The sequence below is a fragment of the Cricetulus griseus genome, chromosome 4 (genome assembly GCF_003668045.3).
Source record: "Cricetulus griseus strain 17A/GY chromosome 4, alternate assembly CriGri-PICRH-1.0, whole genome shotgun sequence".
In the NCBI taxonomy this organism is placed as follows: Eukaryota; Metazoa; Chordata; class Mammalia; order Rodentia; family Cricetidae; genus Cricetulus; species Cricetulus griseus.
Window position 1 is genome coordinate 209,249,456 of NC_048597.1, and position 18,994 is coordinate 209,268,449.

General features: G+C 37.0%; 1 protein-coding gene across 2 annotated transcripts in view; it reads left to right on the plus strand.

The window, feature by feature from the left end:
• Stag1 (stromal antigen 1) overlaps window positions 1–18,994 on the plus strand; it is a 298,555-nt gene that overhangs the window by 262,577 nt on the left and 16,984 nt on the right. For both annotated transcript variants that reach the window (XM_027414298.2, XM_027414299.2), the window contains 5 exons: window positions 7,736–7,828; window positions 10,989–11,163; window positions 13,927–14,066; window positions 16,559–16,660; window positions 18,729–18,877. In XM_027414298.2, the coding sequence (XP_027270099.1) occupies window positions 7,736–7,828; window positions 10,989–11,163; window positions 13,927–14,066; window positions 16,559–16,660; window positions 18,729–18,877 (659 nt within the window). The remainder of the gene's footprint in view (window positions 1–7,735; window positions 7,829–10,988; window positions 11,164–13,926; window positions 14,067–16,558; window positions 16,661–18,728; window positions 18,878–18,994) is intronic.

Consider the following 18,994-nt stretch of genomic DNA (forward strand, 5'->3'; position numbering starts at 1 on the left):
AGGTTTCTTAGTTTGAACTTTTTTCTAGTAATTAACAATTACTAGGTATTAGTTAAATAGTAACTTGTTGCTCGTCAAATATATTTAAAAGTTGTTTCTATGTGTGTGTATATACATATATACATACATACATACATACATACATACATACATACATACATACAGTGAAAAATGGTCTTTTGAGTTAAATATTAAGTTAAAACATTGGCCCATTCTAGCTACTGGTGGCAAAATAAGTAAGTTGCCTCAGCTTCAGTTTCCTAGTATACAAAATAAGGTTTTTGAGACAATCAAATTCATCCAAAGATGAATCTTTTCATTTTTCTCTCCCTTTTGACTTTGTTCATTCTTCTATTAACCTGATTAGACTTGTGTAGCAAAGTGAAATGGCAAATCTGGTATGGCTTTCTGAACTAATTGTCAGTTTGGGGGCATCATGGTTATACCCCCCAAAAAAAATGTATTTTACTGTAGACTAAAAGAGAAAAGACTGCCTTTAATCACAAAATACATCATCACCTTGGTGATAGTCATTGTTTTAAGTTACTTTTCTATTGCTGTGATAAAACACCATGACTAAGGCAATTTATAAAAGAAAGCATTCAATTTGCTTATGGCTTCAGAAGATTAGAGTCCCTGACCATCACATATGGAGCATGGCACTAAAGCTGTAGCTGGGAGCTTACATCTTGATCCACAAACACAAAGCAGGGAGAAAACTGGAAATGATGTGAGCTTCTGAAACCTCTAAGCCTGCCCCAGTGACACACCTCTCCACCAAGACCACACCTAGTAATCCTTCCCAAACAGTTCTACCAAGGGAACTTCAGGAAGGTGGTTATTCTGGTTTTCAAAATCAAGTAGTTCCTCCACACTCTCTCCACTCTCTCAGTTTCTTGGTTATGGCTTTCCCTAACTAATATTGACTACTTTTTTGGTGACCAGGGGTTTTGGAGATGCTTTCTATTGTCCTGAAATAATTTTCTCCTTTGTGAAGAAAGGGAAAGGATTTGATATCATTGGCATGAGTTCAGACATGCTGACATCTAAGCTTGGTCCATCCAGCATCAGGGCCTTTATACAAAAAGCCCTTCTTTTATTCTAGCTTATAAAGATAACAGCCAAGAGATAATGTTTTAGTTAGCTTATTTTCCATTTCTGTGTGTACCTAATAAACTATCTTCTTGGAAGCTGGGTCTGTCCCATCTCTTAAGTTCCATTGATGGTTGTTATAGTGACCAACTGCAACACAAATGAAGTTTCTTTCATACCATGAGTAAATGAGTAATCATCCGACCAAATGCTCCTCATCTTTCATCTACTTTTTCCTAATTTTTCTTTCTAAAATTCATGTGTTCATGAGTCAGGGCTGTTACTACTACCAACTGTAAGAATATTAAGGGGGAAAGAAACATGTTTCTCCTATACTTCCACAACAAAATATATTTCACTGTTCCAGAAATGAGGGCATTTTGGTTTTGTTTTGAGAGCACATCAGCTGGGTGTCCTCAAACTCAGTTCTGTTACTGTCTGGAGATAGTATTGGATCCTATAGGTTGAAGGGCTCACTTCTGATGTTAGCTCCAAGCTCCAGTTTAAATCTGCTCTTCTGATTAACCTGCTGTAAATCTGGTGTCCTAGTTGTTTTTTCTATTGCTGTAATAAGATATCAGGACCATGCAACTTAAAAAAGAAAAAAAAAATTGTTTGGGGCTTATACTTTCAGAGGGTTAGAGTCCATGATTGCCATTGCAGGGAGCATGGCAGCAGAAAAGCAGGCAGAATGCTGAAACAGTAACTGAGAGTATACATCTTGACAAAACACATGTGGCAGGCAGAGAGAGGGGGAGGGAGGGAGGGTCCCTTGGAATGACATGTCTTTTAAAACCTCAAAGCCCACCCCCAGTGACACACCTCCTCTAACAAGGCTATACCTCCTAATCCTTTCCAAACAGTCCCACCAACTAGGGACCAAGCATTTAAATATGAGTCTGTAGGGGGGGCATTCTCATTCAAACCACATCTGGCTTCCCATAATCACTCCTTATGTTTGGTTAATTTGCTAGAGTGGTTCCAGAAGTTAAAGAAGCAGTTTATCATTTTGTTATAAAAGATTATACATGTTTGTACACATGTATAATCCCAAAACTTGGGAGACTGGGACAAGAATGAGAATTCAAAACCAATCTGGGTGTTACATTGTGAGACCATGTATTGATCATAATAATAATGTCATGTGGGATATAGATGGACACCATCGTAAGTACTGGACTTCATTCTAATAGATTTCTTTATTCAACTTGTTTTTATATCATTTTTTGAGAACTCCATACCTGAGCACTGCATTTACATTACTCTTATCTATCCCTTTCCCTCCTCCAACCCCCCACATATTCCCCCAAGTTTACGGTCTCTTCTTTAATTATTGACACATGCATATATACACATGCATATGTATGTGTGTGTCTTACATATTCACATGTAACATTGAGTATATAACCTACTGAATCTGTGTAGCTTTTCTTGTATGTACATGTTTCTACAGCTGATCACTCAGGATTGGAAAAGCTGTACAGGAGTTCATCAGTGAAAGAAACTGATTCTCCCTCTCTGTAGCCATTAGCCACCTGTAGCTCTTCACCTAGGGAAAGAACCATGTAGAATTTCTCCTGTCTGCTTTAGCTAATGAACTAGTGTTGTCATCGTACTAGTCTTGTTCGGACAACCATATTGTTGAAAGTTCCTGGGTGCATTTTTCTCTGTTGTGTAACAAACAGTATCTAACAGCTGAACCTCTAGCTTTGACACTCTTTCCCCCCTTCCATTCTTTTCCTTGAGGCTTAGTTATACGGGTTTCACTGCAAATGTTATCAGTTGCGATTGGACACCCCACAGTCACTTACTCTATGCACTTTGGCCAGTTGTAGATTTCTTTGACTCCATCTATTACAAAAAGAAGCTTTAATGAGAAGTGAGAGCTTTGTTATTTGTGGGTGTAAGAATGAGTATTTAAAATATGTTCATAAATATTAGGGGAGGAAGGATTTTAAAAGCCTAATACTAATTATTCCTTGTCTTTCCAAAATGGGTAGCCGGAAGGTACCTAGGAAATACCAGGCACTAGTCAACTCATTAACACACAAAAAGTCCCTTCATACTGGGCAGTAGTGGTTCACACCTTTAATCCCAGCACTGGGGAGGCAGCAGCAGGCAGATCTCTGTGTGTTCAAGGCCAGCTTGGTCTACAGAGCAAGTTCCAGGACAGGCTTCAAAGCTACACAGAGAAACCCTGTGTCAAAAAACAAACTAGTCATTTCACTTTAGAAAGTGCAAAAATTTTAAGAGTTGTATGTTAAGAAATAGACAAAGACCAAATGTTTGTTAAATAGTATCAACACAGCTTTCTCTGGGTCCTTTAGGTACCTATTATTATGTTAGTTTTTCCTTTCTAGAAAACAGGAATATTATTAATGGGCCATGGTGTGGTTCACACTTTTAATCACAGTACTCTGGAAGCAGAAGCAGACGGAACACTTTGAGTTCAAGGACAGCAAGGGCTACAGGGTGAGACAATAAATAAATAAATGAATAGATGAATAAATGAGTAAGTGATAGAGAAGAAGGGGAAGTAAATAAGTCTGGGATATTAACAATTATTTCCCCTAATGATTATGAGATTTATAAACATAGTCCATAATATTTCCTACACAATAAGCTTTCAAGAAAAGATTGTATTGACTCTTTAACTGGAGTATTTTATGTTATCTTCTTTATGTTATGTCACAAAGTTTAATGTAGCTGTGACAAAATAAAAATCCTTCACTATACTATCCAAATAATTATCATGGCATTTTAAATGGCCCCTTCTTTGTATTGAGTGGAAATGGGTCCTATTTCCTTCTTTTATTTGCTTTCTTACCTGTAGATGCCCCAACTGCAGTAACTTTTTTCAGAGATATATCCATGCTTTCTTTTTTTTTTTTTTCAACATGTTTTGTCCTACCTAGAATAACTTTTTGTTTGTTTTGGGTGAGCATATGAATTTGAGGGGCTTTTGTTTTTAAGAAAGTGCCTTGTGATAACATCTACACTGGCTTAAAATCTTTCCCAACCTTCCAGATGTTACAAACATATGTCTTTATGTGTGGCCTGTGTCAATGCAACATAATAGTTTCACCTCAAAAGGGATAATGGATAGTTTATTCTTGAACCAAATATGAGTGACCATGACCCAGCAGCATGATTTCAGCTGCCTCAAATAGTATATTCCACGATAGAAGTGTTTATATGGTATTTTATTATTTATAAAACAAAGTCATAAATCAAGGAATTTACCAAATACATGTGGTGAAGACTGCAAAAAAGTGGATTGCAGCAGACTGTGGGAAACTGCTTTAAGCCTCAAATGCTATCAAATGACATTCTTGGCTTTGGATTGATGAAAGCTTGATATTCTAAGAATACATTTTATAAATTTTTTTCTAATAAAAGGACATTAGGTCAGACACAGGTGGCCACTGAATGGCTATGATGGGAACCAAAAATAGCCCAACTTAATTTGGCTGTAGATCTACAGTATTTTAACTCTCCACATGAAATTCTAGTTAGTCATTCTGCCTTGCAGAATCTTTAACACTGGCATGTCATATGGTTATAATCCAGTCCCATTCTACCAAGAGCTTCTTTACACCTTCTCAGTAGCTGTATAAATTTAGTCCTGCATCCAGCTGCAGAACATGTCATCTTTGAGAACACTTCCAGGACAACTTCTAACCCTGAATTGTGTAGTATAAATCCCATTCTTTCCTGTCCTCATACTACATATTCTGTTGTAGTTGCCTGTTAGGTCATCTTTTTCCCCCCACCCAATGCTTTGCATGTGTTTGAAATTGAAAGTTTAAGGAATTTGGAGGTGTAGATATGTAAGTATTTATCTGTAGGAACATTAAAAGTCCTCGAAAGTATCTTTCTCTGGCTGCTTTGCATAACACAGGCATTTTCCTCCTTCAAAATATGTCCTCATGTTAGCAAAAGTAAATGTATTTTGAAATGTCATTTGGTCTGTAAAGATTCCAAAACAAAGTACCAAGCAGACTAGTTTTAAAGAATTTTAGTTTAATAGAGTAACTTTTAAAGTTACTTCCATGTGGTCCTTTACACAGTTAATTCTTCTTCCTTGCTCTTTTAAAACCCAGTATAATGCTGAATTATATACATGTGTCTGGCTGATTTGTCGGGGGGAAATGAGCCCTGGTAGCAGACAGTCCTGGTTTCAAAGTTTAATCATACCTGTCCCCTTCTCCAAGGGCTTTTGTCTCTCTTTAGTTTATTCTGTGGTTTGAGAAACGGTGTGGCCCACAATGGCCTTAAATTCCTGATTCTCCTACCTTAGCTTTTCAAGTATTGAGGTTACATGTGTGCACTACTACACTCAATTTAGAGTCTTTTGTGAAAGGAAAGCTTCTATTTAGTGGGTAGGGTTTGTTTTGAGACAGGACTCTGTGTTGGCCAGGCTGGTTTAAAATTCTTGAATTCAGGGAATCCTCGCTGTTTTAACTCCATTTTTCCTATGCCAAACTGTCCGGCTTTATTAAAAAATATTCTTCATGAACAATCATGTTGTTTCAGCCAGGACATGGGCAAACAGTCATTAACAATAAATAAGATCCTACCAAGATGAGAAATCCAATGAAGTATTCATGCTTTAAATAGGGAAAGGAGTGAGGGTTGACGTTTCACATTAAGGGTGTTGTTTAATCTTTCACAAGTTGACTCTGAATAAAATGAATATAGCAGAATGACCAATTTGAAGATCCACAGTCTTCCAGAAAAGGAACCACTGCTCTTTTGAAAACCATCTCAGTGATGTCACTGGAAAGTCTGGACCTCCTGACACACTAGCAAAACCAATTTTAGGGGTCCAAGTCCCAACAGGTCTCTGTTTTTAGGGAGTTAAGTTCATGCTTATTGTAGAGGTTGGGAAGGTTGTAATATGTTGAGTTTTGTGGTGTGCGCAAGGCATTTTGTGCCTAGGTACCCATGCCCATCAACATCAGAAAGTCCCTCTTAGGAACAAAGAGGAGTCTTCCTAAACTAGCAAGGAAAGGTGTTTCCCCCACAGGAACCAGGTTGGGAGAGAGATTGTTACTGACACATGCCCCCCTCCCCTAAAAAAGAAAATTAATGAAGTATTCTGTGTGATAACAACATAGCTTCAAAAAATATGCAGTTTTATAAACCTTAATTATGAAAAAGAATTTCAAACAATAACCAGAACTACAGAATGATTAAAAAGGAACACATTTCAAGCCAGGCAGTGGTGACACACTTTAATCCCAGCACTCGGGAGGCAAAGGCAGATGAGTTTGAGGCCAGCCTGGCCTACAAAGTGAATTTCAGGACAGCCAGAGCTACACAGAGAAACCCTATCTCAAGAAAGATAAGTACACATTTTGCTTGGCATCTTCTGATTTCTGTGCCTGGTCTTATTTTGGCATCTTCATTGTCTTCAGGACTGTTTCTATGCTTGCCAGTATCAGCTTTTTGCCTTTGGGTGCCTTCTCTCCCTTCTTTGTAGATAACTTTTTGTCGTGGATTCTGGCTTTGGAGAAGCCAGTTTTTGTATTTCTTTTCAAGGCTCAAAGTTCAGTCTCTAGTACCGGGGGATGGGGGTGGGGGGTTAGAAAAAGTCAGGCTTGGTGACAAGTGCCTTTAATCCCACTCAGGAGGCAAAGGGAGTCAGATCTCTGTGAGTTCCAGAAGAGCCAGGACTACATAGTAAGAACCTGTCTCAAGAGAAAGAAAAAGGGGGACCTGTAAGAAGTCTCAGTTGGTTAGAATACTTGTTGCAGAACCCAATGATCTGAGTTTACATAGGATGGAAGTAAAAATCTGACTCCTGCAAATCACCCTCTGCCTTGGCGTGCACACACATACACATAGAATAAACAAACATAAAAAATACTTTTAAGAACAAGAGGAAAATAAAATTAATCTTCATACTTTTCAAATGTTAGCATATATGGACTATTACCAGACTGCCTGATGTAAAAACCTGTTTATCTCCAAGCTTAGACTTAAACTACATACTACTTTTCCCCTTATCAGCACTTTTCGATATACTGTGAAGATAGGAGACATGTTTGTTGCTAACATGTTTTTTTTTTTTTTCAGTGCACTGCTGCACTCCATCTTTTTTAAATTTTTATTTATATTTCAATTACATGTTTGGTGTATGTCTGGATAGATACATACATGTGCCTGCAGGTATCTAGGAAGAATGGCTTTGTACCCCCTGGAGCTGGGACAGGTAGTTGTGAGCTGCCCAGTTTGGGTTCTGAGAGCTGAACTCAGGTCCTTGGAAAGAACAGTACATGCTCTTAACCACTGACCCATTTTTCAGCCTCTTGTTCCATCGTTTTACATTATGTGTTAATAGAGCTAACAATTCTATGGTCAGCCTAGGTAAAACTATATTTATGAAGGGAAATATTTCTAAATAGTCACACTGATTATTTCATTATTAAATATGACTGTTTAGAATTGCTATATTCTCTGCCCTTTCCGTTATGTTCAATAACTAGGAAATAATTCTAATTGGTTCCTAATGATGAGTTTAATTTTATGAATTTCTTTACAATAAACAGTTTGACTGTTTTCTGTTTATTTATTTTTCTTTCAATCAGTTTTCTGGGATATTGTTATTCATGCTTGCATATCTGAATGTGTTTTACAGGAGGATTTGTTGGTATTGAGGAAAACAGTGAAATCTTTTTTGGCTGTTTGCCAACAGTGCCTATCTAATGTTAATACTCCAGTTAAGGAACAGGTAAGGAATTATTAGTTAATATTGTTCTGTATTGACTATAATTACTCACCCAAATGTATTGATGAACACTAGAAGATGTATCTATAACATATAACCTAGAGTATAGATGTCTGGATATTTTAAATTATAAGCCAGGCTATATATTCTGTTCTTGTACTTTGACAAGTATATTCTTGTCACCTGGAAGACTTAAATTTAAATTTAAAATTCTTGACTTCTAAAAATCACCTTCAGCTCCTAAGACCAAAAGTACTATATAATTATATTCTCCTATTAAGGAATTCTTTTATATAAAATAAAATGTCATTTTTATTTTTTTATTGGGCTGGAAAATAAGTCAAATTAAAGGATAGTCATTCTTTGCAGTCTTAACATAAACAGCCACAAATCTCTTCCCAGGGTGTAGATGATCTTTTCTAAGTCTTATTCTCTAGCTCTCCAGAACCCACCATTGCTACCATTGCTGCCTGAAATACCTAGCTATGTCCAATTAAACCAAAATCTGATGTTTCTGCTCTTGGTGTGTTTTATATCCAAAATAGCTTGGGTTAAAAATATTCTCTTAGGATTGGGTTACCTCACTCAGAATGGTTTCTTTTGGTTTCATCCATTTGCCTGCAAATTTCAAGATTCCATTTTTTTTTTCCTGCTGAGTAGTACTCCATTGTGTAAATGTACCACATTTTCTCTATCCATTCTTCAGTTGAGGGGCATCTAGGTTTCTTCCAGGTTCTGGCTATTACAAATAATGCTGCTATGAACATAGTTGAACAGATGTCCTTGTATGAATGTGCTTCTTTTGGGTATATGCCTAGGAGTGGAATTGCTGGATCTTGTGGTAGACTGAGGTATGTACTCACTCATATATGGATTTTAGACATAGGGCAAAGGATTACTAGCCTACAGTCAACACCACCAGAGAAGCTAGGAAACAAGGAGGACTCTAAGAGAGACATACATGGGACCCCGGACAAGATCTCCTGAGCGTGGGGAGGAGGGAAGAGAGAAGGGGCTAGGAGAATGAGAAGGGGAGAAAAGGAGGGGTGAAGAGGACATGAGGGAGCAGGAAGGCTGAGTAGGGAGAATAGAGGAGAGCCAGGTAAGAGATCCCATTATAGGTTTAAAGAGAAATCAGGCACTAGGGAAATATCCAGAGATCTACAAGGATGACACCAACTAACAATCTAAGCAACAGGGAAAAGGGTACCTTAAATGCCCTCCCCTGATAATGAGATTGCTGACTAACTTATATGCCATCCTAGAGCCTTCATCCAGCAGCTGATGGAAATAGAAGCAGATACCCACAGCTAAACACTGAACTGAACTGGAATCCAGTTGCAGAGAGGGAGGAGTGATGAGCAAAGAGGTTCAGACCAGGCTGGTGAAACCCACAGAAACAGCTGACCAGAACAAGGGGAAGCTCATGGTCCCCAGACTGATAGCTGGGAAACCAGCATAGGACTGATCCAGACCCTATGAACGTGGGTGTCAGTGAGGAGGCTCGGAAATCTATGGGGCCTGTTGTAGTAGATGAGTACTTATCCCTAGCATAGGAATGGACTTTGGGAGCCCATTCCACATAGAGGAATACTCCCTGAGCCTAGACATACCTGGAGGGCGTAGGCCTTATCCTAAAGGATATGGTAGACTCTGATGACCCTCCTATGGAAGGCCTCACCCTCCCTGGAGAGCAGAAAGGATATGTGATAGGTAGGGTTTTAGTTGGGGGTGGGGAGGGAGGAGGGGAGGGAATGGGAACTGGGATTGTCATGTAAAACAATCTTGTTTCTAATTTAAAGAATGGAAAAAATATTTTCTTGGGTCCTCTTGAAAGTTCCTCCTTTATTAATACCTTCTCCTAAGTATCTTAATGCGTGTCACAGCTGTGCAGTCACAGCATAAATTGTCATTATTCTTGCTGGGACTAGATTGCCAGGCATACCTAAATTGTCGTTTCTCCTTTTAAGTCAGCTTTTAGAGACTTGGTTTTAGTAAATTATTTGGAGATTTTTGTACTCAGAATAATTTCACAAAATCAATTAATAGAAAACTCATGGCACAGTCAGGCAGTAACGGTTACACACCCTAATCCCAGCAATTTAGGAGTCAGAAGCAAGCGGATCTCTGAGTTCAAGGCCAACCTAGTGTACAGAGAGAGTTCCAGGACAGCAACCCTGTCTCGAAAGGAAGGAAGGAAGAAAGAAAGAAAAGAAAGAAAGAAAGAAAGAAAGAAAGAAAGAAAGAAAGAAAGAAAGAAAGAAAGAAAACAAGAAAGAAAGAAAGAAAGAAAGAAAGAAAGAAAGAAAGAAAGAAAGAAAGAAAGGAAAAGAAAACTCATGGCACATTATTTTACCTCATCAATTAAGAAGTAAAAATTTTGCTGTATACTATTTTGTCTTTACAGAAATTTATTGTGGGGCTTTCAGATACTGGCTTTTATATTAATGGTCTGAATCTAATTTTAGTCATATTTCTAAAATATTTTATATTAGTTTTTTAAGATTTTATTTATTTATTATGTATACAACATTCTGTTTCCATGTATATCTGCACACCAGAAGAGGGCACCAGATCTCATAACGGATGGTTGTGAGCCACCATGTGGTTGCTGGGAATTGAACTCAGGACCCTTGGAAGAGCAGTTGGTGCTCTTAACCTCTGAGCCATCTCTCCAGCCCTATATTAGTTTTTTAATCAGAGTAGTAGCTTAGATTTCCAGTACTACATAATCATTTCTTGAATTGTATTTTTCATAAAGTATATGCTAATTCTTGATTAAGCAGTGTATAATTGATTTCTAATGTCATCTGTTAATATCCTATATTACCAGAATTGAACTTAACTTTTCTTAAATTCAAACCAAAAATCTCTCAGTCTGCTGTTGTTTAGTAAATACATTTCTTAAAAAAAAAAAAAAAAATTAGAAAATAATGTCTTCAATGTAACCACAGTTCAATGAGAAAAAAATAATTTCATTATGTTAATAAACATGAAAATTCAAACTTAAATTATTATGGTTTTATTGTGGTATTAGTATTGAAATGTTATAATTTATGATGTTTCCCATTACTTTGGTTTGTAGATATTCCTATATTCATATCCTAACAGATATTCCTAAATTCATGTACTGTTTTGCTAATCAATTCCCTTTGCATTGCAGGCTTTCATGCTGCTCTGTGATCTTCTAATGATTTTTAGCCACCAGTTAATGACAGGTGGCAGAGAGGGCCTTCAGCCTTTGGTGTTTAATCCAGACACTGGACTCCAGTCTGAACTCCTCAGTTTTGTGATGGATCATGTTTTCATTGATCAAGATGAGGAAAACCAAAGCATGGGTATTTGTGGCTTTTGTCACCTTGTCAACCTCAAAAGATAGAGGGGTGTGGGGTAAATTCAATTCTAAAACTTACAGAGATTTTTGTGTTTTTTTAAAAAAAAATAACCTGGGAGCTGGACGGTGGTGGCATACATCTTTAATCTCAGCACTAGGGAGGCAGGTGGATCTCTGTGAGTTCAAGGCCATCCTGGTCTACAAAGTGAGTTCTAGGACAGCCAGGGCTACACAGAGAAACCAGAAAACCTGAAATAATAAGTAATGAGCTGAGTGTGTTAGTAGAGTGTGCCTATAACCCCTGCTAATTGCAAATTCAGGACTGCCTGGACTACATAGTTCATATCCAACCTGGGCAACTAAATGAGACCCTTCAACCCAGTGGTAGAATGTTTACTAAGCATATACTATGCTATAGGTTAAAAAACCAGTACTGTAGAAGAAAGACAAATCTAAGCCAGGCTTTATGACACACATCCTATTATCAGTGCACTTGGGAGGCAGAGGCAAGAGGATCACTACAAACTTTAAGAAAGCCTTAACTACATATATAGCAAGTTCCATCCAGAAAGCACTGCATAAGCTCTCTGCCTATAATTCTAGCTCTCTGGAGGCAGACCAGATGGACCTCTGTGTGTTTGATGCCAGCCTGGACTATATAGTGAGACTTTGTTCCCCCACTGCCTTTAAATTTTTTTTAGTATATTCATTTATTTCTGTCAACAAGAATATACCAAATGATGTCTCCTTTCTTTAAAATTACCTTTAGTTCATCTCCCTATTATTACACAGAGTACTTTCTTATTAGCCACAAAATAAACTATACAATGTCAAATACTAAACATGATAGTCAAACTATATAGTTAAAATTGTTCTGAGACTCCAAAATATATAATTATTAGTGGTTAATTATAATTAAATGTTCATATAATAGATTTTTGTTAAATAGATTATTTAAGCTCTCCTAAAATAATAATGAAAGGAACATATTAGCCCCATACTTTTTGATACTAGTAGAATGTTCTATATTGGGCTAGGGTTATAGCTTATTGGTAAAATACTTTTATAGCATACATAGGCCTTTCAGTTCAATTTGTAGCACCACCAATGTATGTATTTGTAACAAAATACTTGAGAAATACTAATACTCTGGAACAGAGTATGTTTGGATATGTGTTTAATCTTAAAACATTGAATTTACCCACTGTTTTCAAATGTCTCAAAACACTGTTTACAAAACGAAGAGGAATTGAGATTAAATGTGTCTGTGTGAAGGAGAAATATTAATCCCAAATACAAATGGGCCAGAGTGTGAGAGCCTCAATACAGAGTCACAAATGCTATCATCTAGATCTTCAAGGGCAACTTTTTCTAGGACTACAAATAGAGAAACCATTGGGCTCTGAGGCTCACAATTTGAGGAAAAGACAGTATTTGTGGTGAATGTTTCTGATAGTTTTTACAAACTTTTAAAAGTACATTTCACTGCGGGCTGAAGATGGCTTAGTGTTACGAGTACCTGCTGCTCTCCCAGAGGAACTGGGTTCAATTCCTAGCACCTACATGGCAGCTCACAACTGTCAGCAATTCCAGTCCCAGGGAATTTGATGCCCTCTTCTGACTTCCTTGAACACTAGCAAAGCACATAGTGCATAGATACATGGAGGTAAATCTCTAATACATAAAAGATAAATTATCTTTAATTAAAAAATAAAAGTGAAGATGCATTTTATTTTGGGTTTGAGAGACTCTTCCAGAGGACCCAAGTTCAGTTCCTGGCACCCATGTCAGGCAGCTAGCTCACTACCTATGTCAGATACTCACATAATCACAAACACATACATATAAATAAATAAGACTTAAAAATGTTTGTATATTTAACTTCTGGCCAATTATTGTAATTAAATGTAGGACAAGCACCAAAAATTGGCTATTACATATATTTCCATTTCTTAAAAAAATTGTCCATACCTCAAAAAGTTCTTCTCCGGGGGAATATATATTAGCAAATAAGAAATGAAGAAAATTGGAGCTGGAGGGATGGCTCAGTGGTTAAGAAAGTGTATTGTTCTTTCAGAGGACCAGAGTCCAATTCCCAGTACCCACATCAGGCAGCTTAGGACTGCTTGTAACTCCAGCTCCAGGGGATGGTACACGCACATGTACAGACATACACACATGTACATGTAATTAAATAAGAATAAAAAATATTTTTTTAACAAAAAACAAAAAAGGGCTAGAGAAATGGCTCAGAGGTTAAGAGCACTGACTGCTCTTGCAGAAGTCCTGAGTTCAGTTCCCAGCACCCACATGGAAATTCACAACCACATGTAATGAAATCTGATGCCCTCTTGTGGTGTGCTGGCATGCATGCAGACAGAACACTGTATATATAATAAATAACCTTAAAAAAATAAAAATAGAAAAAGGCAGCATTTTAGGATAAACAGTATATTATAGTAAAAATATAGGAAACACAATGTCTTTGTAGTTTATCTTAGCACTACTAGAATATAGGGATCTTAGTTCCTACTGTCTATTCTGAAGTAATAAGCTTACTATTTTCATCCCATTAGAAACTAAATTGACTAGGGTTGTAGCTCATTGGTAGAGCATTTTCCTAACATGTGCAAAGCCTAACATGTACTGGTCCCCAGTACAGCTAGCCAAATAAGTAAATTAGAATTACTCTTCAGCTAGTTTTCAATTGTATATATTCTCTGCATAAACAGACTAAATTAGTAACCACTTTATTTTCTGTGGCTAGAGGGTGATGAAGAAGATGAAGCTAATAAAATTGAAGCCTTACATAAAAGAAGGAACCTACTTGCTGCCTTCAGCAAACTTATCATTTATGATATTGTTGACATGCATGCAGCTGCAGACATCTTTAAACACTACATGAAGGTATCGTTTCATATTTTTTTTCCTTCCTATGTGGTAGAGAAATAGGTAATTAAAATGAATGGATAACTGAAGCTTATGTTAATAGTGTTCTTAAAGTATTCCACATCCTTAGCCATCAGGTAGATGTCAATCAAAACAACTATGAGATTCCAGTTTGCCTTGAATCAGAATATGATCATTAAGAAAACAAATGACACCTAATTCTTGGAAGGTTGTAGAGAAAAGGGAACCCACTGCTGATCAAGTGTGAACTGGTACCTCCATTATGGATATAAATGTGGAGGTTTTCAAAAAAGTTAAAAACACAGCTACCATTTTACCCACTGTACCAACCCTGGGCATATATCCAAGCACTCTCTGCACTGCCATAGAAATAGTTGTTCATCCATGTTTCTTGATGCTCTATTCACAATTACAAGGACATGGAACAAGCCCAGATGGCTGTCAACTGATGAATGGATAATGAAAAACGGTACATCTGCACAATGGATCTGTTCAGATGTGATGAAAAATGAAAACTTGAAGAAAATGGGTTGATGTGGCAATTATATTAAGTGAGATGTCCCTGGCTTAGATAAACAATGCCACCTGTTCTCTCATATGTTGACCCTTGCTTCTAACTTTTGTATATATGTCTGCCTGGGTGGAGATATAGGTCATGATACTAAAAGGAACATCATGGGAAAATTAATGAAAGGGAAAAGTATGTATCAAAATGCCATAATTCCAATAATGAAACTTTGTGTGCTGATTTCAAAAAGAAAGTGACTAGTCTGAGATCCATGTACTTTTGTGTATTTGTTTTTGTTTTTTTATTTAGGGTATGGTCTCACTATGTAGCCCTGTCTAGACTAGAACTCGGGATCTATCTGCCTATGCCTTCTGGTTGCTGACATTAAAAGTATGTGCTACCAGCTTGGTGGTGGTGGCTCACGCCTTTAATCCCAGTACTTGGGAGGTAGAGGCAAGCAGATCTTGGTGATTTCAAGGCCAGCCTAGTATACAAAATGAGTTCTAGGACTGTTAAACCAAGCAACCTGTCTTACCTGTGTTACCATGTGTTACCTGCCCAGCCCTATGTACATTTAAGGTGAATAATTACATAATTTGCTGCCTAATCCTTGTTTCTTCTGGAAAATTAACTATATCACTCTATCCTCCAGTTCCTTTCCCAATTTTTCCATTCTTTTTTTGGTTTTTCGAGACAGGGTTTTTCTGTGGCTTTGGGGGCTGTCCTGGAACTAGCTCTTGTAGACCAGGCTGGTCTCTAACTCACAGAAATCCACCAGCCTCTGTCTCCCGTCTGCTGGGACTAAAGGCGTGCACCACCACTGCCCAGCCAATTTTTCCATTCTTAAAACACAGTTTTCATATAATCTCTACAGATTCCTTAGGATTTATCTGGTCTGTGAAACCAGCTTCTCAGAAATAACCTGATAGTGCCTGCTCTAATCTACTCCGCCCATGTTGGCTTGGATACTAAAAGTAAACTCTTGTTCTTGTGCCTATTCCTTGTGCGTGTATGCATGGGTATATTGCTGAGCTACATCACTAGCCCTCAATTTGTAACATTTTATTTTTCTTTTTATCTTTATTATAACATTTATAGTTACTGTGATTGACCATGTATATATGTATGTGTTAGTTCATATGTGGTTCAGCATCTTTGTAGAAGTCACAGGACAATTAGAAGGAGTCTGTTCTGTCCACCATGTTGATCCCAATTCTTGGTGGCAAGTGCCAATACCCAATAAGCCATCTTTATTTTAGCTCTTCAGTTTTTTGCGACAGTCTCACTCGGTACCCCAAAACTAGCCTGGGTGGAACTCAACTACATATGCTAACTTTAAATGCTTGAGTAATCCTCCTGCCTGGGCCTTTTAAATGATAGTGTTACAGCTGTGAACTACCACGTCTAGTAATGGCTTGTTACATTTCAGATAATATGTCTTCATGCTATTATGAAGGATAAGGGTTTGGAATGTGGGAGACAGTCAGGAGCATCATTGTGATGAGCTCCAGGCCAGCCTAGTTAATATATCAAGCAAGGTCAATATCTCAAGACAAACAGCAACAAAAATATCAAACATATAAAAGAAGAATGAGAAAATGTTTTCCCTTATATGTGTCACTTCCTCTCCTGGAATTTTTAGCTTTTTATTAGTTACTTCATAATCTTAAATATCAAATCTTTAACATAAACAATACATTTAATTTTCATTTTGAAGGCAAAGAAATAAGAATAATATAGTAGTTACTTTTTCTTTCTCCGATATTTTTTGATTTTTCGAGACTGGGTTTCTCTGTGTAGCACTGGCTGTCTCCTGGAACTCACTCAGTAGGTCAGGCTGGTCTTGAAGTCGCAGAGCTCTGCCCGCCCTGCCTCCTGAGTGCTCGCATTAAAGGTGTGCACCACCACTGTCCAATTTCACCACTACCGTCTTGTCATAGAATTCCCTAGTTCTAAAGTGTGTTTCCTTTTTACCTCACAGTATTACAATGACTATGGTGATATCATTAAAGAAACCCTGAGTAAGACCAGGCAGATTGATAAAATTCAGTGTGCTAAGACTCTCATTCTCAGTTTGCAGCAGGTAAGAAATTTGGGGTCTGTGTGGGAGGGGATAAATAAAACTTCTGTGTGCTTATTATGTGCTACATGTCTTATCTCATTTAACTTTTTGATATGTAAACGTACTTTGTATCTTAGATGAAATCCTAAAATGGCTTAGGCCAAAGGAAATATCATATTGGAAAATTTAAGAAATATTAGTTTGCTGACCTGAGTTCCAGGTCAGCCTGGTGTATATAGCAAGTTCTAGGCTACCCAAAGCTACATAAGACCCTGTCTCAAAATAATAATAGCTTCTTTTTTTTTTTTTTTTTTTTTTTTTTTTTTTTTTTGGAGACAGGGTTTCTCTATATTGCTTTGGTGTCTATCCTGGAACTTGCTCTTGCTCTGTAGACTTAACTGGCTCTGATCTCACAGAGATCCACCTGCCTCTGCCTCTGCCTCCCAAGTGCTGAGATTAAAGGTGTGTGCCACCAACGCCCAGCAATAATAACTTTTAAAATTAAAAGTAATAATAAAAAGTATTTAATTCGCTGGGCACAGTGGACCGTGCCTTTAATCCAATAGGAAGCAAAGGAAGGTTTTGTGTATGTCAGGCCACCCGGGGCTATACAGTGAGATCCTATCTGAAAGTAAATTTTAAGAAAGGGTAATCAGTGATACTCAAATAAGAAAATATACTGTACATATTGCACAAGAATTTCTAGAAAAAAATCGAAATGTTTATCTTAGAGGAACAGTTAAATAAGCTGATACTTTGAAGTAGTTGCTTTTGTTTTTCTTTTTATTTAGTTTTTAAAACAGTATCTCACTGTGTTGTCTAGATTGGGCTAAGCGATCCTCCAGCCTCACCCTCCCAAGTAGTTGAAACTGGGTGCAAATACTACCATACCCACTGAAACATTTTTGCAATTTAGGGGAACAAATAGAGCAAGTTTCAAGATAAAATAGTGTGGTACTACTTATTTAAAAATCAGAACTGTATGTATAACTAATATGAATAAACTGGCCTACGAACTGTTCAGATTGATAGAATTTAAGGCTATTATATATCACTTTATTAAAAAACATTTTAAAATTTAGCTAAATAATTAGCTACATTCATTTGAAAATCTGTGGAAGAAACATTCCTACTAGTTAAGGTGTAGTAAGGGTCAAGACAGTGTGTTACTGAAGAACACTACAAAGATGGCAACACAGCTGAAAACAGGAGTTCTCTCAGGCAGGTGGGTGTGATGAGTGTGAAGTAAGAAATTGAGATTATACTGATGATTACCAGAGACTCAAAGTGAAGAAAACAAATATAAATACATTTCAAGACCTATACCATTGAGAAACGAGAGAAATGAATTGGTGGCTGGCAGAGCAAATAGTATAAAGAACTTAGGGTTGTTTTTTTTAAGGTGCATATTATATTGTAGAAAATGAATAGTTTATGCACAAGAGAACAGTAAGCAGGAAGCAAAACTCTTTGGTAGGTAAAGCCTTATATTCTTCCTCTATCAAATATGTCAGGAGGGAATGGCTGTATTCAAGTCTAGACCCTTGATATCCCATAATCCAGAAGGTAGATTTATACAAGCACAATTCAGTGTCTAGACTTGGTAATAGGGTAAGTGCTCTAATATTATTACTGCTCTGAAGTGTTGTTTTTACTTTGATAGAGTGTATGCCACATAGGTAATTTGTAAAATTACCAACTTATGACCTTCTGAGTGTATTTTGTTGTTAAGTTGAAAATATCATATTCCTCTTATATCCAACTATAAATGAATATCTAACTGATATTCCAGTATACAATATAATAAGTGAAAAATGTTCTGAACTCTTTATATCATACATGTTTGTAGGTTTATACTATATTTCAAAAATACATCTTTCTCCATTATTTTAAAATATTTTTAAATGTTATTATTCAACTAAACAACATACATTGATGAGATTGTAGTGCTACTGAGTTCTATGGTACCTTATGCCCTTTGTACTTTGGATATTTTTAAATTATGTGACCTATTCTAAAAGTAAATAAAATTTCAAATATTTTTTAGCCATAAGTTTTTGCTTTTCCTTTTTTTTTTTATTTCTACCAGTTATTCAATGAACTTGTTCAAGAACAAGGTCCTAATCTGGATAGGACATCTGCCCACGTCAGTGGTATTAAAGAACTGGCACGTCGTTTTGCCCTTACTTTTGGATTGGATCAGATCAAGACCCGAGAAGCAGTTGCCACCCTTCACAAGTGAGATAAACACCTCCTGTTATTTAGAAGGTTTATTGGAGTATAAATAAACAACTGTTACTTGACCCATTTTTAAAGTGACAAATATAGAATTTTCAAGCTCTAAGATCTAAACTA